General features: G+C 39.6%; 1 protein-coding gene across 1 annotated transcript in view; it reads left to right on the forward strand.

The window, feature by feature from the left end:
- INPP4B (inositol polyphosphate-4-phosphatase, type II, 105kDa) overlaps positions 1–21,739 on the forward strand; it is a 325,870-nt gene that overhangs the window by 31,357 nt on the left and 272,774 nt on the right. The window contains 2 exon segments of the mRNA XM_009328759.1: positions 7,464–7,686; positions 10,404–10,462. Coding sequence (XP_009327034.1) covers positions 7,575–7,686; positions 10,404–10,462 — 171 coding nt within the window. The 5' untranslated portion in view covers positions 7,464–7,574.

Raw genomic sequence — 21,739 nt, forward strand, 5'->3', positions numbered from 1 at the left:
CAGGATGCAAAAAGTTGGTGTGTTTGCATGCCTGGAGACTAGAGAAAGGAATCTGCTGTGTAAATAAATCTGTAACTAAGTAGTGACTGAAATGCTAATTAGCTGGAGACCACCTGCTCTGAAAGCATGGTGTCCTAATAGTGGCTGAACTCATATTAACAGAGTCATTTGTGTGTAGCTGATGTCTTTTGAAACATTGATGCAGTCACCTTTGAATAGGGTTTTGGAAGACTGACTTAATCTTCTGGTATTTTCAAGCATTGGTTTTAAAGTGGATAACTTCCATGATCCAGCTTTCTTGCTGGCCCAAGAGAAAGTTGTAGCCAGTGCAGTTGTGCTCTTCAGCAGTGGAAGGGAGGCAGTGTGGCTGGGCAGGCGGTCACCTGAGCAGACGTGGGAAAAAGAGGAATTTAAGACAGTATTCCTGAAAGTATAGTTGGAAATTTGAGAACAGCTCATGGATTTATTTGGATTTTCCAGGAACCTTGTTGAGTAAGGACTATGGTTTGAAGTCCTTCATACTTGAATTTTGTCCTAAGGCTGCAGTTATACCATCATACTAAGCTGACATATCTGTGGTCATCTGCAGAAAGATTACCTGTGGGTGCGCATTTTTGTCCTCTGTGTTGGGCTGGCACTGGCATTTCTGCAGCCAGGTAGCCAGTGGGATCAGGGAACAGCTTGATTAGGTTGGTTTTCGTCAAGATAAGTTCCTTAAGCTGAGTGTGTGGCTACATCGGCACTAGTGCTGCCACGGGGAAGGTGGTCTCCCTTTCCCCAGGAGCCTGCACCTGTGTCAGGTCAGTGGCTGCTCAAGCACAGCCTGAGGGAAGCTGCGGTTGGAACGCTTCGGGTCATGGTAAGGTGGCCGTGCTGGCGAAAGCAGCAGTCTCATTCTTGTTCAGTCCCCTGCCTCGCGTGGTACGGTTTGTGAGGCCGTGAACCACATGGGGCGACTCCCACAACTGATAAATGACTTCTTTTTCACAGAGCTGGTTTTCAGTTGTATCAGTATCAGTAGCTAGAAGTACATGGTTCAGTGGGTGTACCAGGTTATACCTGTTTGCAGTAAGTGTGTGTTTGTATTATCCTTTTCAGGGAAAGCGAAATGCAAGAATATCTTTTTTTTCTGAAAGGTCACGTTTGAACTCTGGGAAACTACACGAATCATTAGGAATTTGCTTGACTAGGGAATTGACAAACCTGTTCTGTATGGTTGCTTTTTTTTTTTTTCAGCTGAAGGGAATACCTTCGATCCAAGCCAGCGTTTTATTTTTTCATTATCTGTCTCCAAACAGAATAGCTCACCTCTTGCAGCTTTTTTCAATAGATACTTTGCTTTTAAAGATTTTAGCAAGACTTTAAAAGGGACTTGCAGACAGTAGTGATACTGATACAAGGGTGCTGGTTGGTTTATGTGGTGCTGTATTACGCCATTGCAAGGTCATGCCTCCCTTGGAAGAAGGCATGGCTCTGGTTAGGGAGAGTCTTGTTGGCTGGAGCTGCTATGTCATTTCTTAGGGCACTGTGAGGTAAGGGTGACGGATCGGAGAACTTAAGGAGGGTAAAGGCATAAAAGTTATTACAATATGGTATGTGTGTGTTTCAACAGAAAGTACAACTGAAATGACCGCTGGTACTATTGGAGGAAAAACAGATAACTATTTAATGTTTCTGTTACCTTCCCTTTATACACACAAAAAAATTCAAAATTGTTTTTCTAGGTTACTGTTGTTTTTATGCAAACTAGGAAAGCTCAGTAAAGGGTGTCCTAGGAAGTGACATGGCTCACTAACTTCCTGAATATCGCAGGCCTGTCATTTTTTTATTCTTTTTTTTTTTTTGGAAGGCCACAATGGCTGATAAATGGTAGGAAGCAACATTTGAACTAGTGTAAGTTGATAATCTGTTCAAATAGATTACAATAGTACTGGCAGCTTACCAAAGTATAAGTGAAAATTACAAACAATATATGATCAGTCTAGCTTTGAACTTGCTAGTAGGAAATAAAATAGGCAGGAGACAGAAGTGAAGAGATCGAAAAGTTAGAAATAAACTGAAATTTTCCATGGGTACAATCAGCTAGCTTGACTGCATGCAGCCAGCTGATAGGCATCTTTAACTTCATATAGAAAGAAGTTACTTCATATTGCCAATAGATACCTTCTGTAGATAACCTAGCATTTAGTGATACTCGGTATATAGATCTTGCCTATCTTACCTCAGTGGGGCGGGGAATACTAAAAGGAAGATTCCGTTGTAAGACAAATGTTCCCCTACTGTTTTATGCCTTTGTGTTAAGGTTGCCATCTGCAGGTCCCCTGAAACCTTCTTTGGAATACAGTCTCTGAATTTATGTAAGCCAGGACGGTGTTCTTCCCTAATCAGCTGATCACGTGTTAATGATTTTCAAGGTAAAACTTAAAACAGTTTAGATTGTCAAGCTTTTCATTTAGATATATCAATATATCTACATATTTGAAACTCCTGTCATTTATTAATTCTTTTTGCTGACTCTGCATTGCACTCTTCTTTCCTCAGTCCAAGGCAGAAAACCTAGTGTTTTGTTTGACTGTGCAGGGATCAGTGATAGAATGGAGAATTTTAATGGGGGGGCATGATGTGTCTTATTTCTATTTTATGGCCTAATAATTACTTTATGGGTGAAATTAAGAGATAGTATGTGGCATTAGCAATAACTCTTTGCTTAAAAAGAATATAATTCTTGAAGACAAAATTGTGGACTAATTTTGCAGCTTTCTTTTTGAAGGCTGTTTCCTGTGCTGTGTGTATGAAGAAGTTCTTAATACAAAATCATGTGAACTAAAAATATTGTACCTCTTCAAAGGAAGAGAAGGGAAGTTTAGAATGTATTTGGCAGGGTCTCTGAGGACTTGCAGACATGAGTTCTAGTGTTCTTCTTTTTGAAATTGCTAAACTATGAAATTGGGCAGCCTATTTTACTGACTTTGTTTTAGAGGTTTAGGAGATTGCATCATTAGAAAGCTTGTCTTTTAACACTTTACCCAAATATCTAGAATTAAATGCAGTACTAATGAAAGCTGCAAGGTATTATGTGCTAATTTCTTTAATGTTGAACTGCGCTTAAGATACATAAGAAAACTTGGAACCTAAAAGATAGGGCTGAAAACGTCGTTTCAGGGTAGCGTATGCAGCCATGAAGGTGGTTACTCTCTTTCGTATTGGCACTAGTGACCTCCTGCACTTGCTGCTTTGAACAGCTACAGCTTGGTGGTTATCTGAAACTAATAAAATATGTCTTAGTAGCTGTCCTGCAGGGTGCAAGAGTTGGAGATCAGTTGTAGATTGTTGTAATGTGTAGCTTTTTTTCATGCTAGTCTTACGTGCTGAAGTCAGTTTTGTGCAGGTCTTGCATGATAAAACTTCCTTGTAATTTAAGATTACTTGAACACGCTACTAGTTTTGATTGACTTCTAACATTTATGTATAGGGTAAGAGGTAGGTTTCCATCTCTTCAAGTGATCAAAAATGTACATTTCTCTCATTGTGCTAATAAAAAATGTGCAACTATATGACTGGTGCTTAACAGTTACAATACATCTCAGCTCTTTTTCTGTGTCACGTGAATCAAATAGTTCTGATTGCCCCATGTCCATAGAAAGTGATCATGAAAACTATAATTGCAAATGCAGGGGGACAGGGGACATCCAACAAGAGACTTCATAAATTTTGTGGTCCATGAGCTGTCAAAACTGTCATCTGTTCTAAAATTATTGCTTCCAAGGACATAGACTCCTCCACCTCTCTCTCCTGGCCACTCGCAAGTAATTGACTGGTCTGGTTTCCTTTTAAATTATCGTTGCGGTGATTGTGCGGGGAAAAATGTTGAGAGGGGCTTTAGATTCAACATGCCTCTCTCTCTCTAACCACGAGTATTAAATACTGCCTGTCTCTTGAACCACTGGTATTAAATAACTGAAGATAATATCTTTCCTGTCTGAGTTCATGCTAGGAAAGAGATTAGCTGGGAGAAACATTTAAAGGCACTATATGACTAAGTAGTTTCCCTGACTGACAGCTTTATTCCGAAATGGAGACAGAAGGGAAGTGGGTTATTGAGCTAAAAAGTCTTTCTGCTCCTTCAGGGAGACCCAGTGCTGTAGCTGAAGATAGACACTTCTATTGGGGTTTTTACCTTTAATTTTATTGTTGTGTCAACGCTGGCTGTGATCACCTCTGGATGGTCATCGAGTTTCCAAGTTAAACCCAAGTTTGAATCCTATGATCTCTTATGCCTTTTAGGTGTGAATGATATTCAGACATTGTCAGATTAGTTTAGCTTCTCTGGCAAACTTCCAGGGAACAGGCACCTTGATTATTATCACTGTGGAACTCTGCTGGCCCAGCTGCCTTGAATTTCAAGACTGGTACTGGCTTATATGTACTGAAGCATGCTGTCTCAAGGGTTTTAACTGCTGTGTACCACTCTTACTGTCCCGCATGATTTACATTTTATGGCTCATATGCAGAGCAAGTGATGCACAGATGTGATAAAAGGAATTTCTAGACCATTACCACTTTACTGATAGATGAGTGCAAGAGACAGACCATCTCCCTTGGGGGGGGAAATAACAAAATCAATACGCACATCTCCTCCTGGAGTTTCTTTATTCCTTTCAGTAGCCTTTCCAGAAACCCAAAATGTTCTGTTTACCTGGCTCTGTTTTTTCCCTTTGCTGGAAAGCAAAAGCTTTCTTAAATAGCAGTTTACCATTTGTCTCGTCCCCTGGTCTTCTGTGTCTTGCAGTTCTATGTGGAGTACAGATGTCCATGCATTACAGTAATTACTGCATTTAAGCATGATTAGAGTTTAGCCAGTAACCTTCATCACTTTGATAGCATAGGTTTTATTCAGTTATGGACGGTTTTCAATGACTCTTCCATCTGGGACCAGACTCATAGGGTCTGACTTCCTCCACGCTACTCAAAAAGATTGAAGCAAGCTAAAGTAACTGTATGTAGCTGAAGATGCCGTTTAGGGTAGATTTATAAGGTGTTTATAAAATGGACTGGAACTGATTAGTTCACAAACCAATAACTAAGTAGGCTGCAGCTGAATTTCTAGAACTGTGCTCTCGAAAACAAGGCTACCAATGAGCTATGTAAAAGGTGTGCAAGATATCTGCCTGAGATGGGACCACCTGATAACAAAACAGTGCATGGTTGGAGATCACAAAAATTATTTACCTTGCCAAGCTTATGTTTGGGTTTTTGGGTTTTTTATTTTATTTTTTTTAAACAAATAGGTCTATTGCAAACACTGTGTACTCTGTTGTTAAAAATACAGTCTGCAGCTGTAAAACAAAACCAACAATTAATTCCATTCAGCACACAGAGGCTAGTAGGAATATACACGTTGCCAGTTCCAAAGTCCCTGTATGCCCTAGTAAGCCTCTTGCAAGGGTCATCGTGGCTGGGTTTTGTGTATCACGTGGCCGAGCCAGCGTCTTCCCTGCTCCCCCCACCCCCCATGGATTCGGTCTTCAATGCTGAGTATGCTTGTAGTATTAGATTACAGTGTATGATAAATACCCTTTTTGTAAGTGTTGTATGACTCATCTTTCCACAGTTGTAGTCTATCAATTTACCAAACATAGGCAGCCAGCTGCACCTGCGTGGAGCTTCTGTTGGAGTCAGTAACTCATTTTGGGCACAGCAGCATCCTTGTATGTTGTAAATTGCAGGTCAGGTTCTGTGATGACCATAAAGTTATGAGGTTACAGTTTCAACAAGGTTATGAAATGTAGTCAGAGGCACGAAGATGGGCTTAAAAAAAAGTATAGGTGCTCATGCTAAGGGGAAAACAAGAAAGAAGATGTATGTGTGGGAATGAATGGAAAAGTTGAAGGTGCAGCCTTCTACTGCTTAGATATGTGTTGGGACTGCTTGCACATACTCTGTTTCTTGCTTGCAAAGATATTTGATAATGAAAGGGAAACTTAAAAGAGCTTTTAGCTTTATGGCCGTTCTCCATAGAATTGTGCAACCTTCCTGCGAGGAGAAAAAAAATACTTGGAGATTTGTCTTCTGAACGTCCTATTTATGGCTCGGCTGTATTTCATATGTACAAAGTAATAGTTAAGCTTGGTCTGCTTTCACTGTTGTAGTGCTTTTTGAATTGGCTGTGGTTTGGTGATTGGAAATTAAAGGACACAGCAGCAGTCATTGATTGAGGGATAACTTTGAACAAAGTAAGAGAATATAAAGGAAAAAGTAGGAATGAAAGGGCCCACAGAAAGATACAGCAGAGAAAATTTAACTTGTTCTTCACCTCAACAGTTGAGAGGAACTTGATCAGAAATTGTTAAGAGTTGTAGTTTTCCATTAGATAAAGATGTCAGTGCTGTCCTCTGAAGAACAAAGGGTTCTGATCTAGAGCCAGAAGCTAGCTTCTGAAGCCTACATGCTGAGGATTGGGCGCTTTTTTTTTAAAAGTGTATAGGAGTATTAAAAGCCAACTGACAAACTTCTGTTACTTGATTGTGTAAGGGTGATACCAAGAATTCTTTTTTGAGAAAGGCCTTTACAAAAGGGTTGGATATTAAGAGCATAGAATATTTTGGGGATTAAAAGGACGATCTATTTAGAACTACTTTTCTGGCCTTATTTTCTCGTCTTTGCAGCAGTGCTGTGTTAATTGCAATTTGGACAAAAATATTTGTTTCCAAACTTCCACTGGTCAAAAGTACAGCTACTGAACCTAATATTGCAATAATTTCAGGTAAACAGAGGAGGGGGTCTGAGGGAAACAAAGATGTCATATATGTGTCAAGTAGAATTTTTTTGCTAAGTTCAGTAGATGAAGTTCTAATAAATGAACAGTGGCTTTTTTTGGGGGGGGGGTGGTGGTGGTGTGTGGAACAGGACGACAACTCGTTTTCTGAAAACACAGAAGAGAATGTTCCAAGAGAATTGAAAACTGTTAAAATATACCATGAATGAAAGGGAAGCGCTCAGTGTCCTAATCAGTGTCAGTATAGCAAAACATGAATACTCGAGTATGTGGTGAACTCTTATATTTAACACTCCGTATTTTATTACAGTTATTGTTCCTGTGAAGGAGGTGGAAGTACAAGGCAATCTTTCCCCCTCCCCCTGCCCCATGAATGCATATTTGAGCTTTCTACTTATTTATATGCCTATAGCAAAAATATATTTTTAGCAGTATTGATAAACTGTGGAAATAGTGCATAAAACTACAGCTTCTGCATGTGGTTATAGAGACACTGGAAAGCAAAACTACATGTTACTTAAAAAGTGTGTGGGGAGAAAACATCACCTATGTAACCTCTGTTTTTTTCCCTATTACTTACACTGCTCCCATCCTATGAAAGTACAGCGTTTGGAGTACACAACAGTGGAAATCACAATAAACAGCAGCATCTCTTGTTTTCTTTTTTGTTTTGTTTTTCGTGTTTCAGTTGACCTTCCTATCTGCTGCCTAGACTTTGTTCAGCTTCAACAAACTAACTAGCATCATCATTGTCCTCCTCCATCTCTTACTCATCTTCATCCTCTTCCCTGGCAACCCCATGAGATTCAATGCTAAAGATCTGGCTTTGCTGGCCAGGCGCCCATCAGGTTGTTTTGACAAGGAAGGAAAACTGAAGATTTGCAGAGTGGTCGGGGATGAAAAATTAATAGGTAAAAGTGACTTGCATTGAAAACTACCTGTGGTTGATGCGCATGTTTTCTGCAGTTGTCAGCTTACAGTTTCACTAACCGCATACACCTCAGAGTTTTCGGTTTTCTTCATTACTGATGCTTGAGTTGTGCTAAACACCTTTCTAAATAAAGAAGTTTAAAGCCAGCTCTTCAGTTTGCTCAAGTTTTCAAGTTTCCTTTGTCATATACCTGAGAAACAGTACTTGGTCCTTAACATTATTATTATTTTTTCCTATAAAGAAAGATTGTTTTTTACTACTAGTGATTGCTAGTCACCAGTCATTAGTTGCCATGTTTTAAAGTTTAGACATCCAGTTTCTCAGGACCTGCCCCTCCCACCCCCCAAAACTGTGTTCTTTTATCATTATAGGTTTTTTCCATGGCTCGCTTCCCACCTCCTTTGCAGATTTCTTCAGGCTTTTATGATGATACTTTAAATGTCTTTCAATTTCCAGTAAGCTTGAATAAATGTCTGTTCCCTCAGTAGCTGTTAGGAAATAGCTCCTGTTTAGCTGTAAAATCAGTCCTAATACAATAATTTCAGCAATGGCAAATGTTTTATTTTCACTTGTCCCAGTTGATCTTCATTGTGATTATATTTACTTTTATTTTATTAGAGAAAAAAAACAACAACAACAAAACAACCCAAAACCAGCACAGACTCAATTATGATAAGGGACTGAGAAAATTTTGTGTCACATTTTCAGAATATTTTATACATTTTCTAGTGACAAATATCCAGAGTTTCCTGTGGAGGATGCAGCAAACTTCCTGGACAGAGTACTAGTGAACACCCACTTCTGGCTGCTTTGGGGTTCCTCAACAGGAACATTCTCTCCCTGTGTTCTCATCGTAGGCAGCATATCAAGCCCTGCCCAGTGAATATCTGATGTTTATGAGGATGTTTTGAATTTTTCTTCGCTTATGAATACATTGAGTACTAATATTGCTGCTAAAAACCATAGGTTGACCAGAAACAGAGCAAACATTCATCTAGCCCAGTATCATGGGCTATCTGTGCCATGGTCAGTGGCGGTAGATTCTAGGAAAGTGTTTAAGAAACTGTGCACGTGTAGGATGTTCCTATTGCCCAGTAAATCCTTCTGGCTCCCAGCAGTCAGATTGTAACCCCTTGAGAGAAGGGTCACTTCTCTCAAGGCATTTTGGTCACTGTATATACTATTCACTGATAGACTTGTCATTGTTAGTCTGACTAATCTTTGGACTTGCTTATTTTTCACACTTACGAGGTAGTGACTTTCCCAATCCTATATAAAAAATATCTTTTATTAGAAAAAACTGCAGTGTGGATGTGATAGGATTCCTTCCTTCTGATGTCCTCAGGGTTCTGCAGGATGGCATTTAGTCTTAGCAGACTCCAGTACTTGTACTGTAAAACAACATACTAAGATCTGATAACTGTGTTTAGACTTTTAGTTGGTGGATGTGCATCAATTTTATATTATGTTCTTTTCTGTATTGTTCTTGCACTTTAGTAGGTCTGGAAAGATCCAGGAACTTCAATTCCTTTTCTAAAAAAAGCCCCAGCTTATAACTGAAAACGGTTATTGTAAGTCCCAGTGCCTGTGAGTGTAAACCTTCCACATTCTTGCGGGGGAACACCTATTCTGATTTTTTCAAATGGTGCCTACTGAAACATCTTAATTAAAATTATCAAGAGGAAAAGATAATTTTATTTATTTACTGTAACAAGACATCCCCCTGGTCAATATTATGTCTCTAGTGGTGGCCAGCTTTGAGGGAAGTACAAGAGTTCCACAGAGGCAGTTGTGGAATAACATGACCTTAGGGTACGGCTGTTCTTCCAGCTCCCTAGCAATTCACAAGGCTGGCTGCTGTCTGGAGACATGGGGTTTCATGTGCCCTCTCAAAAATAAAAAAGAATACATCTTGTGTAAAAATGTTCCTTCCTCTGTTAAGAGGTGATGTAGGGTTTGTCTAAAGAGATCACGTTTGTCTGTGAGATCTATATCTGTATATGTCTATAATAGGTATATGTAGCTATCTGTACCTACAGATATGCATACAAGTGCTTTTTAAGAAGAAAAATGATGCAATTTTAAAAATGGCTAGTTTAGAAGAATAACTTTTTGAAGTTTTTTGACCCACTCACTCACCCTAAAGTTCTGAAACATTCCCTGTTCCTAAAAGTTTGATTACTTGCCTGCATGTGTGTATAAACAAATATGTTGTTATTCCCATTGGTTAAGCCCTTTCAAAAAGTGTAGTAAATATTTAAATCTCATTTGCTCAGTTTTTATTTTCTGAATATTGTAAATTCAGATTAGCATGTTCTAATACAAGTGGAATAGTAAATATTTTTGTGTCTTAACAAGGATTATATTTCATCTCTTGAAATGATGGAAGCAAAAGCCGTTCCATGCTGAAGTGGCTGTTTCTGCTTCCATGTGAGGAAAAGAGAGAAAAGCAGAGAAAACACGGTTGAGTGTATGTTGCAGTCACCGATTCTCTAAGCTGCAGAGTAGAAGAAACCTTCTGGGAAGTTACTTGGCATTTAACAGCATGTTGTACATAGGCAGCTGCTGAGTGAAGTTGGCTTTTTGGTTAATGATTTTCTTTTCTGACCTTTATAACTAATGCATCTTCTTTAAGAAGCATTTAATGTGTGAAGACAAAAGGTTGTTTTTATTAATCTCTTACTTCTTTGCATACAGAACCAAGAGAGAGATGGTGCCGACTGAAAGGAAATCTGCTTTTTCTAATGAAAAATAAGGTAATTCACTTTCCTACTGCTTTTCTTGATGTGTTAGTCTAATCTGTAGGAACATGAGTAATACTTTTTCATGATAGCTATTGGCATTGTGCTTTTAGGGACAAAAAAAAAAAAATCACTATTATTAGAATAGTGGAGATGGAAAAAAAAATCCATTGTTTGCCTTCTGTAGCCCTAGGTATTTTTCATGATATCAACATCCTTTAGCTGAATCACAAATAGTCTATGGCCAGGTTCTGCTCATAACATACACGGGTCTAAATCCAGAATTATTCCACCAAACCCACTGGAATAATGAAAGCAAAATCTCACAGCTAAGTGAGCTATTGTGGTAAAGTTGAAGATGCAATTTCAGACCCCTACTACAATTTTTTTAGTGTGGTTTTATAACTAAATTTGTGCTGAAGAGTGGTGTTATTTTTCTCTTTGTTTGTTCTAAAGAGCAATTATATGCCTAAAATGAAGGCACATTAAAATAGGGTCTGACCCTGACACGCAATGGAAGTCTTGCAGGAGCTGCTGAATGCCCTCATTTGCTATTGGCTTTATTAGGAGTTGAGGCCACTCATCCTCTGGAAGGAACGAGCACTAAGTGTGGAATTACTCTTTTTCTCACCCTTTCTGTCTGATATTATGAACACTGCTTCTGTAGTTGTCTGAAAATAGCACTGGATTGTAAAGAATTAGGGAGTAATGTGGAGCTTGAGATGCTTACCTGTTAACAGTAAGTATTTTAGAATTGGCTCCTAGGATATTTTTATACTGTATGGGCCAGCAGTTGGATGGAAATGATAGTACTGCTTGACAGATTGTATATTCTGTTTGAAAGATTTTTCAATGTGATATAGCGGCTTATTTTAATATAGTGATGAATGTGCACATATGGTATACTTTTAAAGCAGTATTTGCTTTCAAAGCACTGTTCAGGAGCATGTGATAGATTTCTGTATGTATGCAAACAAAATGAGACAGTATGACGTAAAGGTTTCTCTGGCTTGAGTTTCATATGGCTGCATTCCCCTGGGTGGTAAAAGGACCAACAAGTTTTATGTAGGTAAAAGCAAGCTCATGGCCACCCCTTTGTCGCACCCTCATACACCATCGTTCTGCTGTATGACTTGCAGAAAATATTTTTAGTAAAGGGCATTAAGTTTCAAACTACTCTCTTCTACTCCATGTTCCTCCAACCATCCTATTTTCATGGGAGCCTCTGGCATTTTGTAAAACTGTTTCAGGAAACATTTTGATCAACTTTGCAGCTGTGAAGAGAGGAGTAGGAGAGCTTTGCTGAAAGCAAATGTAGCTATTGGTTTGGCTCTGGAAATTTAGAGAATTAATGTTACTATGCTAGAGGGTTTAGTGTGGATTGGTACGCAGGTTCATATGGTGTGTGGTGGGTTCTTTTATGTGTGGATGAGGTGCAGATGGATGGAATGAGGCAATCTCGGTTGGACCAGCAAATCAACCAACCCGCTAGGTCCGCTCAGGCTGTTCAAATGCAAAGCTGTATTTTGAGAAACTTCGAGGATGAGACACAAAGTAATGGTTGGTTACTGCAATGTTTTAGGCTTGCAGTAAATGGGAATTCCCCTTGAAATGCTGTGGTTTGACTGAACCAGTTAAATAGGTGGGTGATTTTTATCTCTATGTCTAGGTCAGTGCTAGAAAACCGCATTACTGAAGGAACCAGGAGATTCGACAAATCTTAGCTTATCAAAAAGACTGGTGACTTGATTAATGTCAATGTGTTTTCAAAAGGTGATTTTTATCAGGTACTTTCTCTAATTAGGGAGGTCACAATAAGAGAAAAACTTGGAAATGGAAGTCAAACAAATTCAAATGATCACAGGACGATTGGCCACTGAAACCCAAGTGTGGTGAGATATAGCGGGTGCGCAGTTTTAAAATGTCACAACTTAGTACGCTCAGTACAAAGACCACTGAGTGATTAAAGGGCAGTGTCTTACAATAGACCAAACTAAATGATGTGGCACTTCCTAGTCAGCTTATATCCCAGGAATTTGTGAAACAGTCATTTTCAGAGGCTTCATCTGTTGGGTACTGTAAAGGATAGCTTCTTTGACAAAGACAGATCTCTCTCTTGAATCTCAAATCCCTGTTTCAAAGGATGGAATTTATAGGCATGCTAAGTAAAACCAAAGCAATTTGTGTGGTGTGAGGGCAGAAGGGAGTGTACCCTGTATTTCTCCTCTCCCCCCAGTCTCATTCTAGAAACGAACAGGCATCCCATCTGAAGCAGATTCTTGACATAGGAAATCATAGTTTGAATTTTGTGAGTGTAGTTTGCCGGTATAATAACCAAAAATAGTCTTATTGTAAAAGTTATTAAGCATCTTAATAAGCATATTTGCCAGTTTTCTGCTTTTTAATATCCTACTGAAACCTTTGCTAATTCAAGTAATGTAGCATGTGGAAGATGTGCCCAGAACTCTGCTGATGAAGCCATGTCCCTATTTTTGTTGCTGGAACCTGACTTGGCTTATGGCTTGAAATGGAAGAAAAGTAACTCTGATGTTTTAGAAGCTCATCTGAATGCTGAACAGTTAACTCCAGAAGTCACTGTCATGAAATGAAGACTGATTTGCTGCTATTTATTAATTGCTGTCAGAGGCATGTGCATGTCTGTGTATACAAATGCTTATAGCTTAATGACAGACACTCATTCTAGTTCAAAGGTACATAAATTATACTACTTGTATAAGAAGAATCTTCTCTATGAAATTGCAAAGGATGCTTCCCGACTTGTGTGCTGTAAATCTTAGGTAGCGTGGCAGTACATTTTCAGCGTAGGGAAAAAATGTGCTTTATTCCTCCACCTTATCATATTTGGATGCAGCAGAATAACCTATTAGGCATCTTAAGAACATTTACTTTCCTTGGTCTAGCAGCGGAGTTGGTTATTTTGGACTTTGAGTGGGCTAAGAAGTAGACCTACTTGTAGGCCTGAGGCACAATCCAGCATCTGCTAGTGTTAGTGAAACTTTTTTCCTTTGTAGACTTCGGTGTGGTGTGTGTGGGTTTGTGTGTTGTGAGTAGTTGGGTAGTTTTGGTTTTGCTTGGCTTTTTTGGGGGTGGTGGTGGTGTGTGTTTGTTTCCTTGGTTTTGTTTTTTTTCCACATTTGTTCCCTACCATATTGTATTGGTTGTAGGTGTTAATGTAGCGAGGGGTCTGCAGGAGTGGCCTCTGAGAAAAGGTCAGGGGCTCTGCAACAGACTCACCACAGGACACAGCTGTGCCCATCAGCAAAGCAAGTGGTGCCTCTGGGAAAATGTATTTAAGAAAGGACAAAATGCTGCACAGCAGTGAGGAGTGAGGAAGTGTGAGAAACAGCCCTGCAAACACCAAGGTCAGAGAAGGAGAAGAGGAAGCAACTCATCTGCTCCAGATGCAGGAGCAGATATTCCCCTGCAGCCTGTGGAGGAGACCATGCTGGAGCATGTGGATATGCCCTTGAATGATCTGCAGCCCATGGCCAGCCTGTGCTGGAGCAGGTTCTCCTGGAAGGAACTGTAGCCCATGGAGAGGACCCATGCTGGAGCAGGTCTTCAATGTCTGTAGCCCGTGGGAGGGACCTAACGCTGGAGCACGGGAAAAGCGTGAGGAGGAAGGAGTGGCAAAGAGGAAGCGTTACGGATTGACTACAACCCCATTCCTCATCCCCCCTGTGCCACTTGGGGGGTGGGGAGGGAGGAGGTAGAGGAGTTGAGAATGAAGGAGAGAAGTTGGGCCTTGGGGAAAAAGGGGGGTGGGAGGAAGCTGCTTTAGTTCTTGTCTTTGTTTCTCACCATCCAGGTCTATTTTAATTATCAAGAAACTAAATTAATTTTCCCTGGGTCGAGTCTGTTTTGCCTGTGATGGTAATTGGTAAGTGATCTCTCTGTCTTCATCTTGACCCGTGAGCTTTTAAATTTTATTTTCTCCACCAGCCCTGTTAAGACGGGGGAGTGAGAGAGCAGCTGGGTGGGTGGCTGGCAGCCTGCCAAGGTCCATCAACCACAGATATGATCCCGTATGGGAACTCTATGATGTTAATACCTTCCTGTGTGAAGTCCTAAAACCTTGAATTACATGTGTAGGGTTTCTGTCCACTTCTGGACAGAAAAGGCACTTCTGTCCACTTTCTGTCCACTTCTGCCGGGAAGAGGCAATGTGTGCATTTGCATCCTATGAAATACAGTCAGTATACGATACTTTTGAAGGCAGTAGTTTTGAAACTGTGCTCCCTAAAGCTGTGGTTAGCAGTGTGACTAGTGGGAACCTAGTGCGTGACACGGCTTCCAGAGAAAAGTTTGACATTATGCTAATCTTGGAGCAATTCTTATGGATCCTAGTCCAAAATACTTTAATAGTATTATTTGATCGTGTTTTCAAAACAGTTAAGATTTGGAACTAGGAAGTGATATGTGCCTCACCTAAAGTACGTGGGTTATTTACTTAGGTTCTACCCAATTCCAGCCTGGGAGGTACTTTCTTCCAGAACTCATGTGAGTGGGAAACGGGGAGGAAGATTGCTGGGCAACAGTTGCTAATGCGTGTAATAAGCGTTACATACTTACGTGCCTCTTTTCATTGGCATAGGAGGAGACTTTTGATTAGAAGTTTCAGATCTCTTTCAGGATTGCAGTATTGCGTACTGGTTTTGTTTTTAATTACACATCAGAATTTATAGCAATGGCTTTCTCTTGTATTTTTTTTTAAAGAACAGTGCATATTTTTATATCAAATGTCATGCTATGTCATTTCCTTGTTGTTTCCTCTTCATAGGTCCTTCAGAATAATTTTATGGTTTTCTTGGGAAGAAAGAACTAAACAGATTATTTTAACCTTTCTCAATCTCTTTTAGTCCTCATGCCAGTTCAGAGCTGGATTTCTTCCCCCCGCCCACCTGTGGTTAAAAAACCTAAACTGTTGTTTGCTAGATATGTGTGAATTTGGAGTGATTGCTACCGAAGTAAAGAAAGAAGCTACCTAACCCATCTATGGTTCATTTTTCACATATACTAATATTCCCAAATGGTAATGCTGATACTTAGCCAGTTTTGTAGATTACTTTGCAATCTGCACACAAAAAGATACACTAAAAAGTACAATTATGTTTTTGCATCTCGGTAATAGCTCCAGAGGGCCCATTATGTTCTATTGAGTAAACATTTTGACATTCCTACTTATTTTTTAATATTTATTTAGGAATTTATTTAAAAATGGATTTTTGACCAATAGTCTATAGTGGATTCTCTAGGAGAGTCATTAGCATCTATTGTGTAAATCTTTCTCAGTTTGTGGTTTAATGATCCTGTGGAGGTAACCATTCTGATCTATTAGGTCAGTTTGTCCATGCACTGGCTCAATAAACTCATGCTGTTTTTGTGTGTGAAAGGTTGCCTTTTAAGACTTTTAATTTTTAAAAATTGATAAATCTTATCATGTGGAAGGAAAGAAGTTTAGTTATATGGATGACTGTATTTAAAATAAAAGCTGTTATGAGTGCTGAAAGTATCTTGAATTAGCAGTTGTATTTCACACAAAGTTATAAACCTGTCTTTTTTTTTTTTTTTCTCTAATCTAAACAGTGTTGTGGTAGCAAACTTGTACGGCATGTTCGTACTGTAGTGAATCTATATGCTTGTTTCCTAACCCCCTAAAACCAAGGGATTTGTATTGAAGAAATGACAGACTTAACTACACAGGTGTAAATTGGAGTGCTATAATATACCTAATGCCAGAGAGAATTAAGTAAAAGGTGGTGAATGTTTTGAGACTTCTCTTGTAACGAATTACCTTTCCTTAAACCAAATGTATTGTTGGGCTTAAAATTTTGTACACAAGATTAATGAGCAAATTTAAATTGTTGTGCTGTCAATAATTGCAAGCTTTCTTGCAATGTTTGTGAAAGTTTAACATAAATTATGTTGGTACAGCATTGATCACAAGTGTAATATATTATTAACAGTTGGCAGAAAAGCCTCAAAGTAGGATTTCAGATTGACTCATAAATCAATAACCAGAGAACCACGTGCAAGGTAGAAATAATAGAATAATGACATACTTCTGAAGTTCTGATGTGAATTACATTGTAATGCAGCTGTGAAAATGTTATTCAGGTTTTCATGGAATAGTTGTATGTAAGTTCTGCCATAAAAAATGTGAGAATGTGTCAATGAATCTTCTCTGCAGTCAGGCAGGCATACGCAATGTATTTTTAGCATTTCAACATAGCTGTATAGCTTTAGTATTGTCCTTTCCAACTTGATATCTTTTAAATATTCTTAGAGAGTAAGATTGCTTTCTTTATACTGAAACTGTAGAACCTTTTCCGGCCTGTTGGACTATGGGGTTTTCTCTGCGTGTGTGGTTTAACATTCTGTAAGTCAGTGATCTCTCCAGGGCATCTTGAAATAAAAGTCTCTCTTCTGGCTAAGGATGTACTTTTTGTAAACCATTTTTCAGCAGTGATTTCAATTGTCTAGAGCATGCTCTGTATCAGTTTAAGTGGTAAGGTCTGAGCAGCCAGAGTAAGTGTTCCTGCACTGTGTAGAATTGCTTTGGGATTGAATGTCATTGCTGATGTGTTTTTTTTGGCTTAATACTACATGTATGATATTGGTTATGACCATGTTTTGCAATGTCTGTAAGCTGATTGAATCTATGTCTGTAATGTAATATCCCTTCAGTAAGTTTCAGTAAAATACGTTGTTGCTGTGTTGGTAAGATTTTGATTTACAGTAGGAAGTGTGCTAAATAGAGAAGGAAGCAGAAAATGTCAAAACGGTGGCATAGGCAGATCTGGAAGCCGTATCAGCCCTTACATGGCTCAAAAGTCTTAGAGTGTTTCTGAGCATTCTCAGCCCCAACCTTGCGTGTACTTCTGCCTGCACTTAACTGGGTTGCCCTCTTACTGTTGGAATGAGGTTTTTGTATCTAGGTAACAATACACACACGTGCATATACGTAAGTTAAAAATCAGGCAGTGTTCAGTTAAGAACTCAAATGAATTTGGTTGTGTTGAGAGAAGGAATATTGCCATGGGGGCTTTTTAACCTGCCTTAGTAAGGTATTGTGTCCTGTTACTGTAGTCATGTGTTCAAGTCAGTGAGATATCTTGTATATGTTTAAAATTCTTTACTTAACGCTGAGCCTATTTTTAAATAATCAGTTGTGTTGCCCATTATGTTATACTGTAAAGGTGTTTTTAGAATGCTTTTTTTTTGCATGCCTTAATTTAAATAATAGATTTTTTTTTTTTTAAGATTTCTTGATGTGTATAGCCATATTGGATTGGAAGAATGCTATGCAGAGAATTCTATGCTGGTTGAATGCTGTAAACCCTAGCCTTAAAACCCCACTAAGCATGATGTACATAACGCCAATGTAGTGTTAGGAGGGAGGAAGCTGCTGTCTTTACGCTGCTCATGAAGAGATAATGTGGGGAGCATGAAGTTGTGTGGGATAGTTGCGGCAGAACACAAGCAGACAAGCATAACCCTTGATTTCCTTAGTAGCTGTTCCTCCTAAGCAGTTGTAGTGCTGACCCAGACGCATATATTTTAGGAGTCCTGCAGACCACTGCAAGCCCAGTGACACCAGAACGCCATGTGTCCTTGGGGAAGCAAGGGCACACCGAGCCTTTGTCACTGAGAGTCAGTGCAGTACCACTAAGGTATATGTGCTGACTGTTGCAAACGCAATTGAGCTTTTTCATGGCATAAGCATGCTTTAATCCTCCCTTTGTCGTGCCTACCTGTCCTTGACCTGCCTGCTTCCCCAGCTGTGCCCATTACTCTCTTTGATATCTGAAGTCTATTACTACTTAGTTTACAGTGTCCCCCATTGCATTTCCATCCCAGTATCCTCCCCGGTCCCGTCGCTATTCCTTGCAGTCTTTTACTAATCTCCTTTGAATAACCTCTTCCGAACGAGAGCTAAGAAGCATCTTTCTTGTTCGTGCAACTGTCTGCCACTTCCAACGCTAGCTCACCCTCTGACTGTGACTCCATTTTCTTCTGGTCATTCTCAACTTCTTCCTTCAGTTTTATGCTTTTTGGGGATTTGTGATGTGCTGTACCTAGAATTGAAGAATATATGAGAAAAATGTAACTTAAAACTGCATATTTTTCAGTAATTGCATCTAGATCTGCCTCAATACCTGTTTGTCCAAACTATACTTTCATCTTGCCTCTCAGAGACCTCTTCCTGTGCATTGAGCCATGAATTCAATTTCAACAGGAATGAAACAGTTGCTTAATCTTTTCTGTCAAGATCTTCTTCCCATTGCTTTTGATGGCTGAAGCAAACATCACTTCTCTTCCTGCTACTCATACCATTTTTAGCATTGCTTTCAACAGGAATGTGTTTCTAAGTACTCATGTTCTGGCTATATCTGTGTTTTGCAGATTCTTTTTAAGATAGACCCCTCTTTCCATCTCTCTATCACCTAAAACTCTGGACTGGGATAATCTTATTTTGCAATTTCACTTACTGAAATATCCTTCTCCTGATCTTGGGAAAGATGAGATTTGGTTATATCCATTAGAGGTCGTGCAAAAATAATTTTCCTAAGCTTTTTTTTGCCTGTTGCTCTTCTCTTTGCATCTGACTCTTGCGTCCTTCCTTTTGTAAGCTCTTTATTTTCACTGTGAAGATTTTTCCCTGTCTCCAGTACCCTACCTGTTCTTCATTTAAAGTTCTTCTGATTCTGAGCTGTGTGAGCACACAATGCCTGCTTTCATAGATCTGTGAAACCAACAAGGAAGTACTAAAACAAGACACTTACTAAAAAGTGTAATCTCATTATCTTCCTTAAGTTCTGCCTTTACAAATCTTCTTTGCTATGAAGCTTACAAGAAGTTCACAATGATAATGCCATTTTTTTTTAATGTTCATTGGCTCTCATACAGGCTGACATGGGCTTGCATGTCTGTGGTGTATAAACAGTCTAGCTTTCTTGTGTTTTAACATCTGTGTTCTGCGTCTTTATGGTGGATAATATCATAGGGTCCTGTGGTCCTTGATCTGCATTCGTAAATGCTCTGGTGATATATATTAACATTTAATCTGAGCAAATTGCTGAATTTGTAAGTGTTACCTAATGGAATTAGCTAGATTTTATTTTTTTATAGTTGTTTGTGTTCTCCACTATTACTGCAGCAGTTGATATAATTGCATAATATATGGAATTGTATATGTTACAATTACATAATTGGCAGTAATCAAGCACCAATCTTGTTTAGAATAGATAATTGTGTAGATAACTGTATTTAACAAAGGGTTATAGAGCATCCCTGTGCAGTTCTGTCTTGGTTCACTGGCTCTTGCTGTATTTGGTGTTGCAGTGAACCCTGTGGTGGTTCTTCAAGAGTGTGGGGTCTGGCAGATGTTTTTGTTGGGCAGTTTCATGCATGGCTGCAGAGAGACTTCTTGGGCTGAGTAGGCATTCACTATTTGAGATAAGTTTGCAGGATCAGGGCCCTATTAGCTTCCATAGCTGTTTTGGGAGACTTTGGTGAGAATTTTTATGATGCAAGCTACCGTATTTAGAGATGACTCTTACAGCTGTCTGGTTTTGGTGAGAGAAGACCTGATAGCTATATTGGAAACAAGAAAAGCTTTGAAACTGTGCGCAAGTGCTGAGCGGACAATGTGCAGCAGTCTCTAGCAGAGTAGACTGCAACTAAAATGCTTGGCAGTTACCTCATTGAATATTGGCTGTTAACATGTGAAAGAAAACTAGGGATGGAGGAGGACTAATAATACCAGTGGATTAACATGCTACCCTAAGAGAGAACTCCTGCTGCAACCTGTGAATCTGCACTGAAGGGACTCATGGAAATGGTTTGTATTTTGAAGTTGGTGTTGACTGTAGCTGGAAGAGCTGCTTGGCTTATGAAACTGTTTTACTTCACAACGCACTCCAGTGAAGAGCCCCTTAGGAAGATAAAACCGTATCAAGCCAAGCACAGAGCTGGCACTTTGATTACGTTAATCTGAATGGGGATATTACTCCTAAGAGAAAACGTTGTGAAAGGAAGTTTAAAGGCTGATCTTTGAAATAGTATACCTACACTTCTTCAGTGCTGAGTGACCAGTAGTCAAAGGAAGAACCGCACACCTTTTATTTCAAAAATAAAACAAACAATAAAACCCACCCCCAAAACAATGGGTTGCATCACTTTTCTTTTGTACAGGGTAGTAAACCAGTTTGTTAGGATACTGTTGCTATAAGTCTTCCTTCACTGAAAGGGGCCTGTGCCTGATATGAAGTATTATTCGTGCTTCATTATCCTGTTGGATAGCTAATGTAGACTGGCTGCCAGGTTGTGCATGCTGGGTTTTTCTATTGAATCAGTTTGTCTCATTTTAGAATATAACCTCTGTTTAAGTTGCTTTATATTTTGTTTATAATGGAAGTTGTCAGTAGATGGCAGCAGCAATCTCTTTGGATAACAGCTTTAGGTTACCAGCCAAATGAACATCTTATGCTAATGTTAACTAATTCTAAGAAAAAACACTCTACTGAAGTAATTCACCGAGGGCAAAGCTTGCTTTTATTTTTGGCCTAAAGCAGGATTTTGAAGCCAGGGGCTGCTGGTTAACCTTGGTTTAGGCTTTTATGAGCAGAATGATGAGAGAAGAAGGGAAGCCGGGGAGGTATACGTACAGCTAGACTCATCTTGCAGCTGCAAAGGGATAGATGCCAGCCAGCCCACGGAATTCGTGGGCAAATCCCCTTGAACCATCAAAGACGATCTTCTGGCTAGTCTGTGCTTGCCCCACCATATATATGCCCCACTCATTAGTGAAGGCTGTATTCAGCAGAAGGGAGGAGAGGAGCTGTGCATATATATACATACATCAGGGTGCTGCTCTTATAAATTGCATCCCAGGTGATCCGAACTAGCTTTTTTTTTCTAGTGCTTGCTACTGCAGTGGCTCTCAGGTTTGAGAGCAGTCTGATCTATGCTGTACTCTCTGCCCCTTTAGGAAGTGAAGCATGAAGGGTTGTTTTGTTCTGCCCGCATCCTTCCTTTTCTGCCCTTCTGAGTGGGGTTGACTTAGGAGGATGTGCTATGGCTGCTGAGAAGTGCTTCGGGGAGGAGCTGTTTTCCTCCTCTGAGGGCCGAACTGTATAACCCAGCTGCCATGACTTGGCTGCGGTAGGGATGGGGGGTGACTTCTATGTGTCATCTCGATATCAGCATGGGGATGAGTGTGGTGAGGACAAGGTCCTGGTCACACTGGGACCAGAAGGTGTTTTAGGA

This window comes from Pygoscelis adeliae, unplaced genomic scaffold (genome assembly GCF_000699105.1).
Source record: "Pygoscelis adeliae isolate BGI_AS28 unplaced genomic scaffold, ASM69910v1 Scaffold66, whole genome shotgun sequence".
NCBI lineage: Eukaryota > Metazoa > Chordata > Aves > Sphenisciformes > Spheniscidae > Pygoscelis > Pygoscelis adeliae.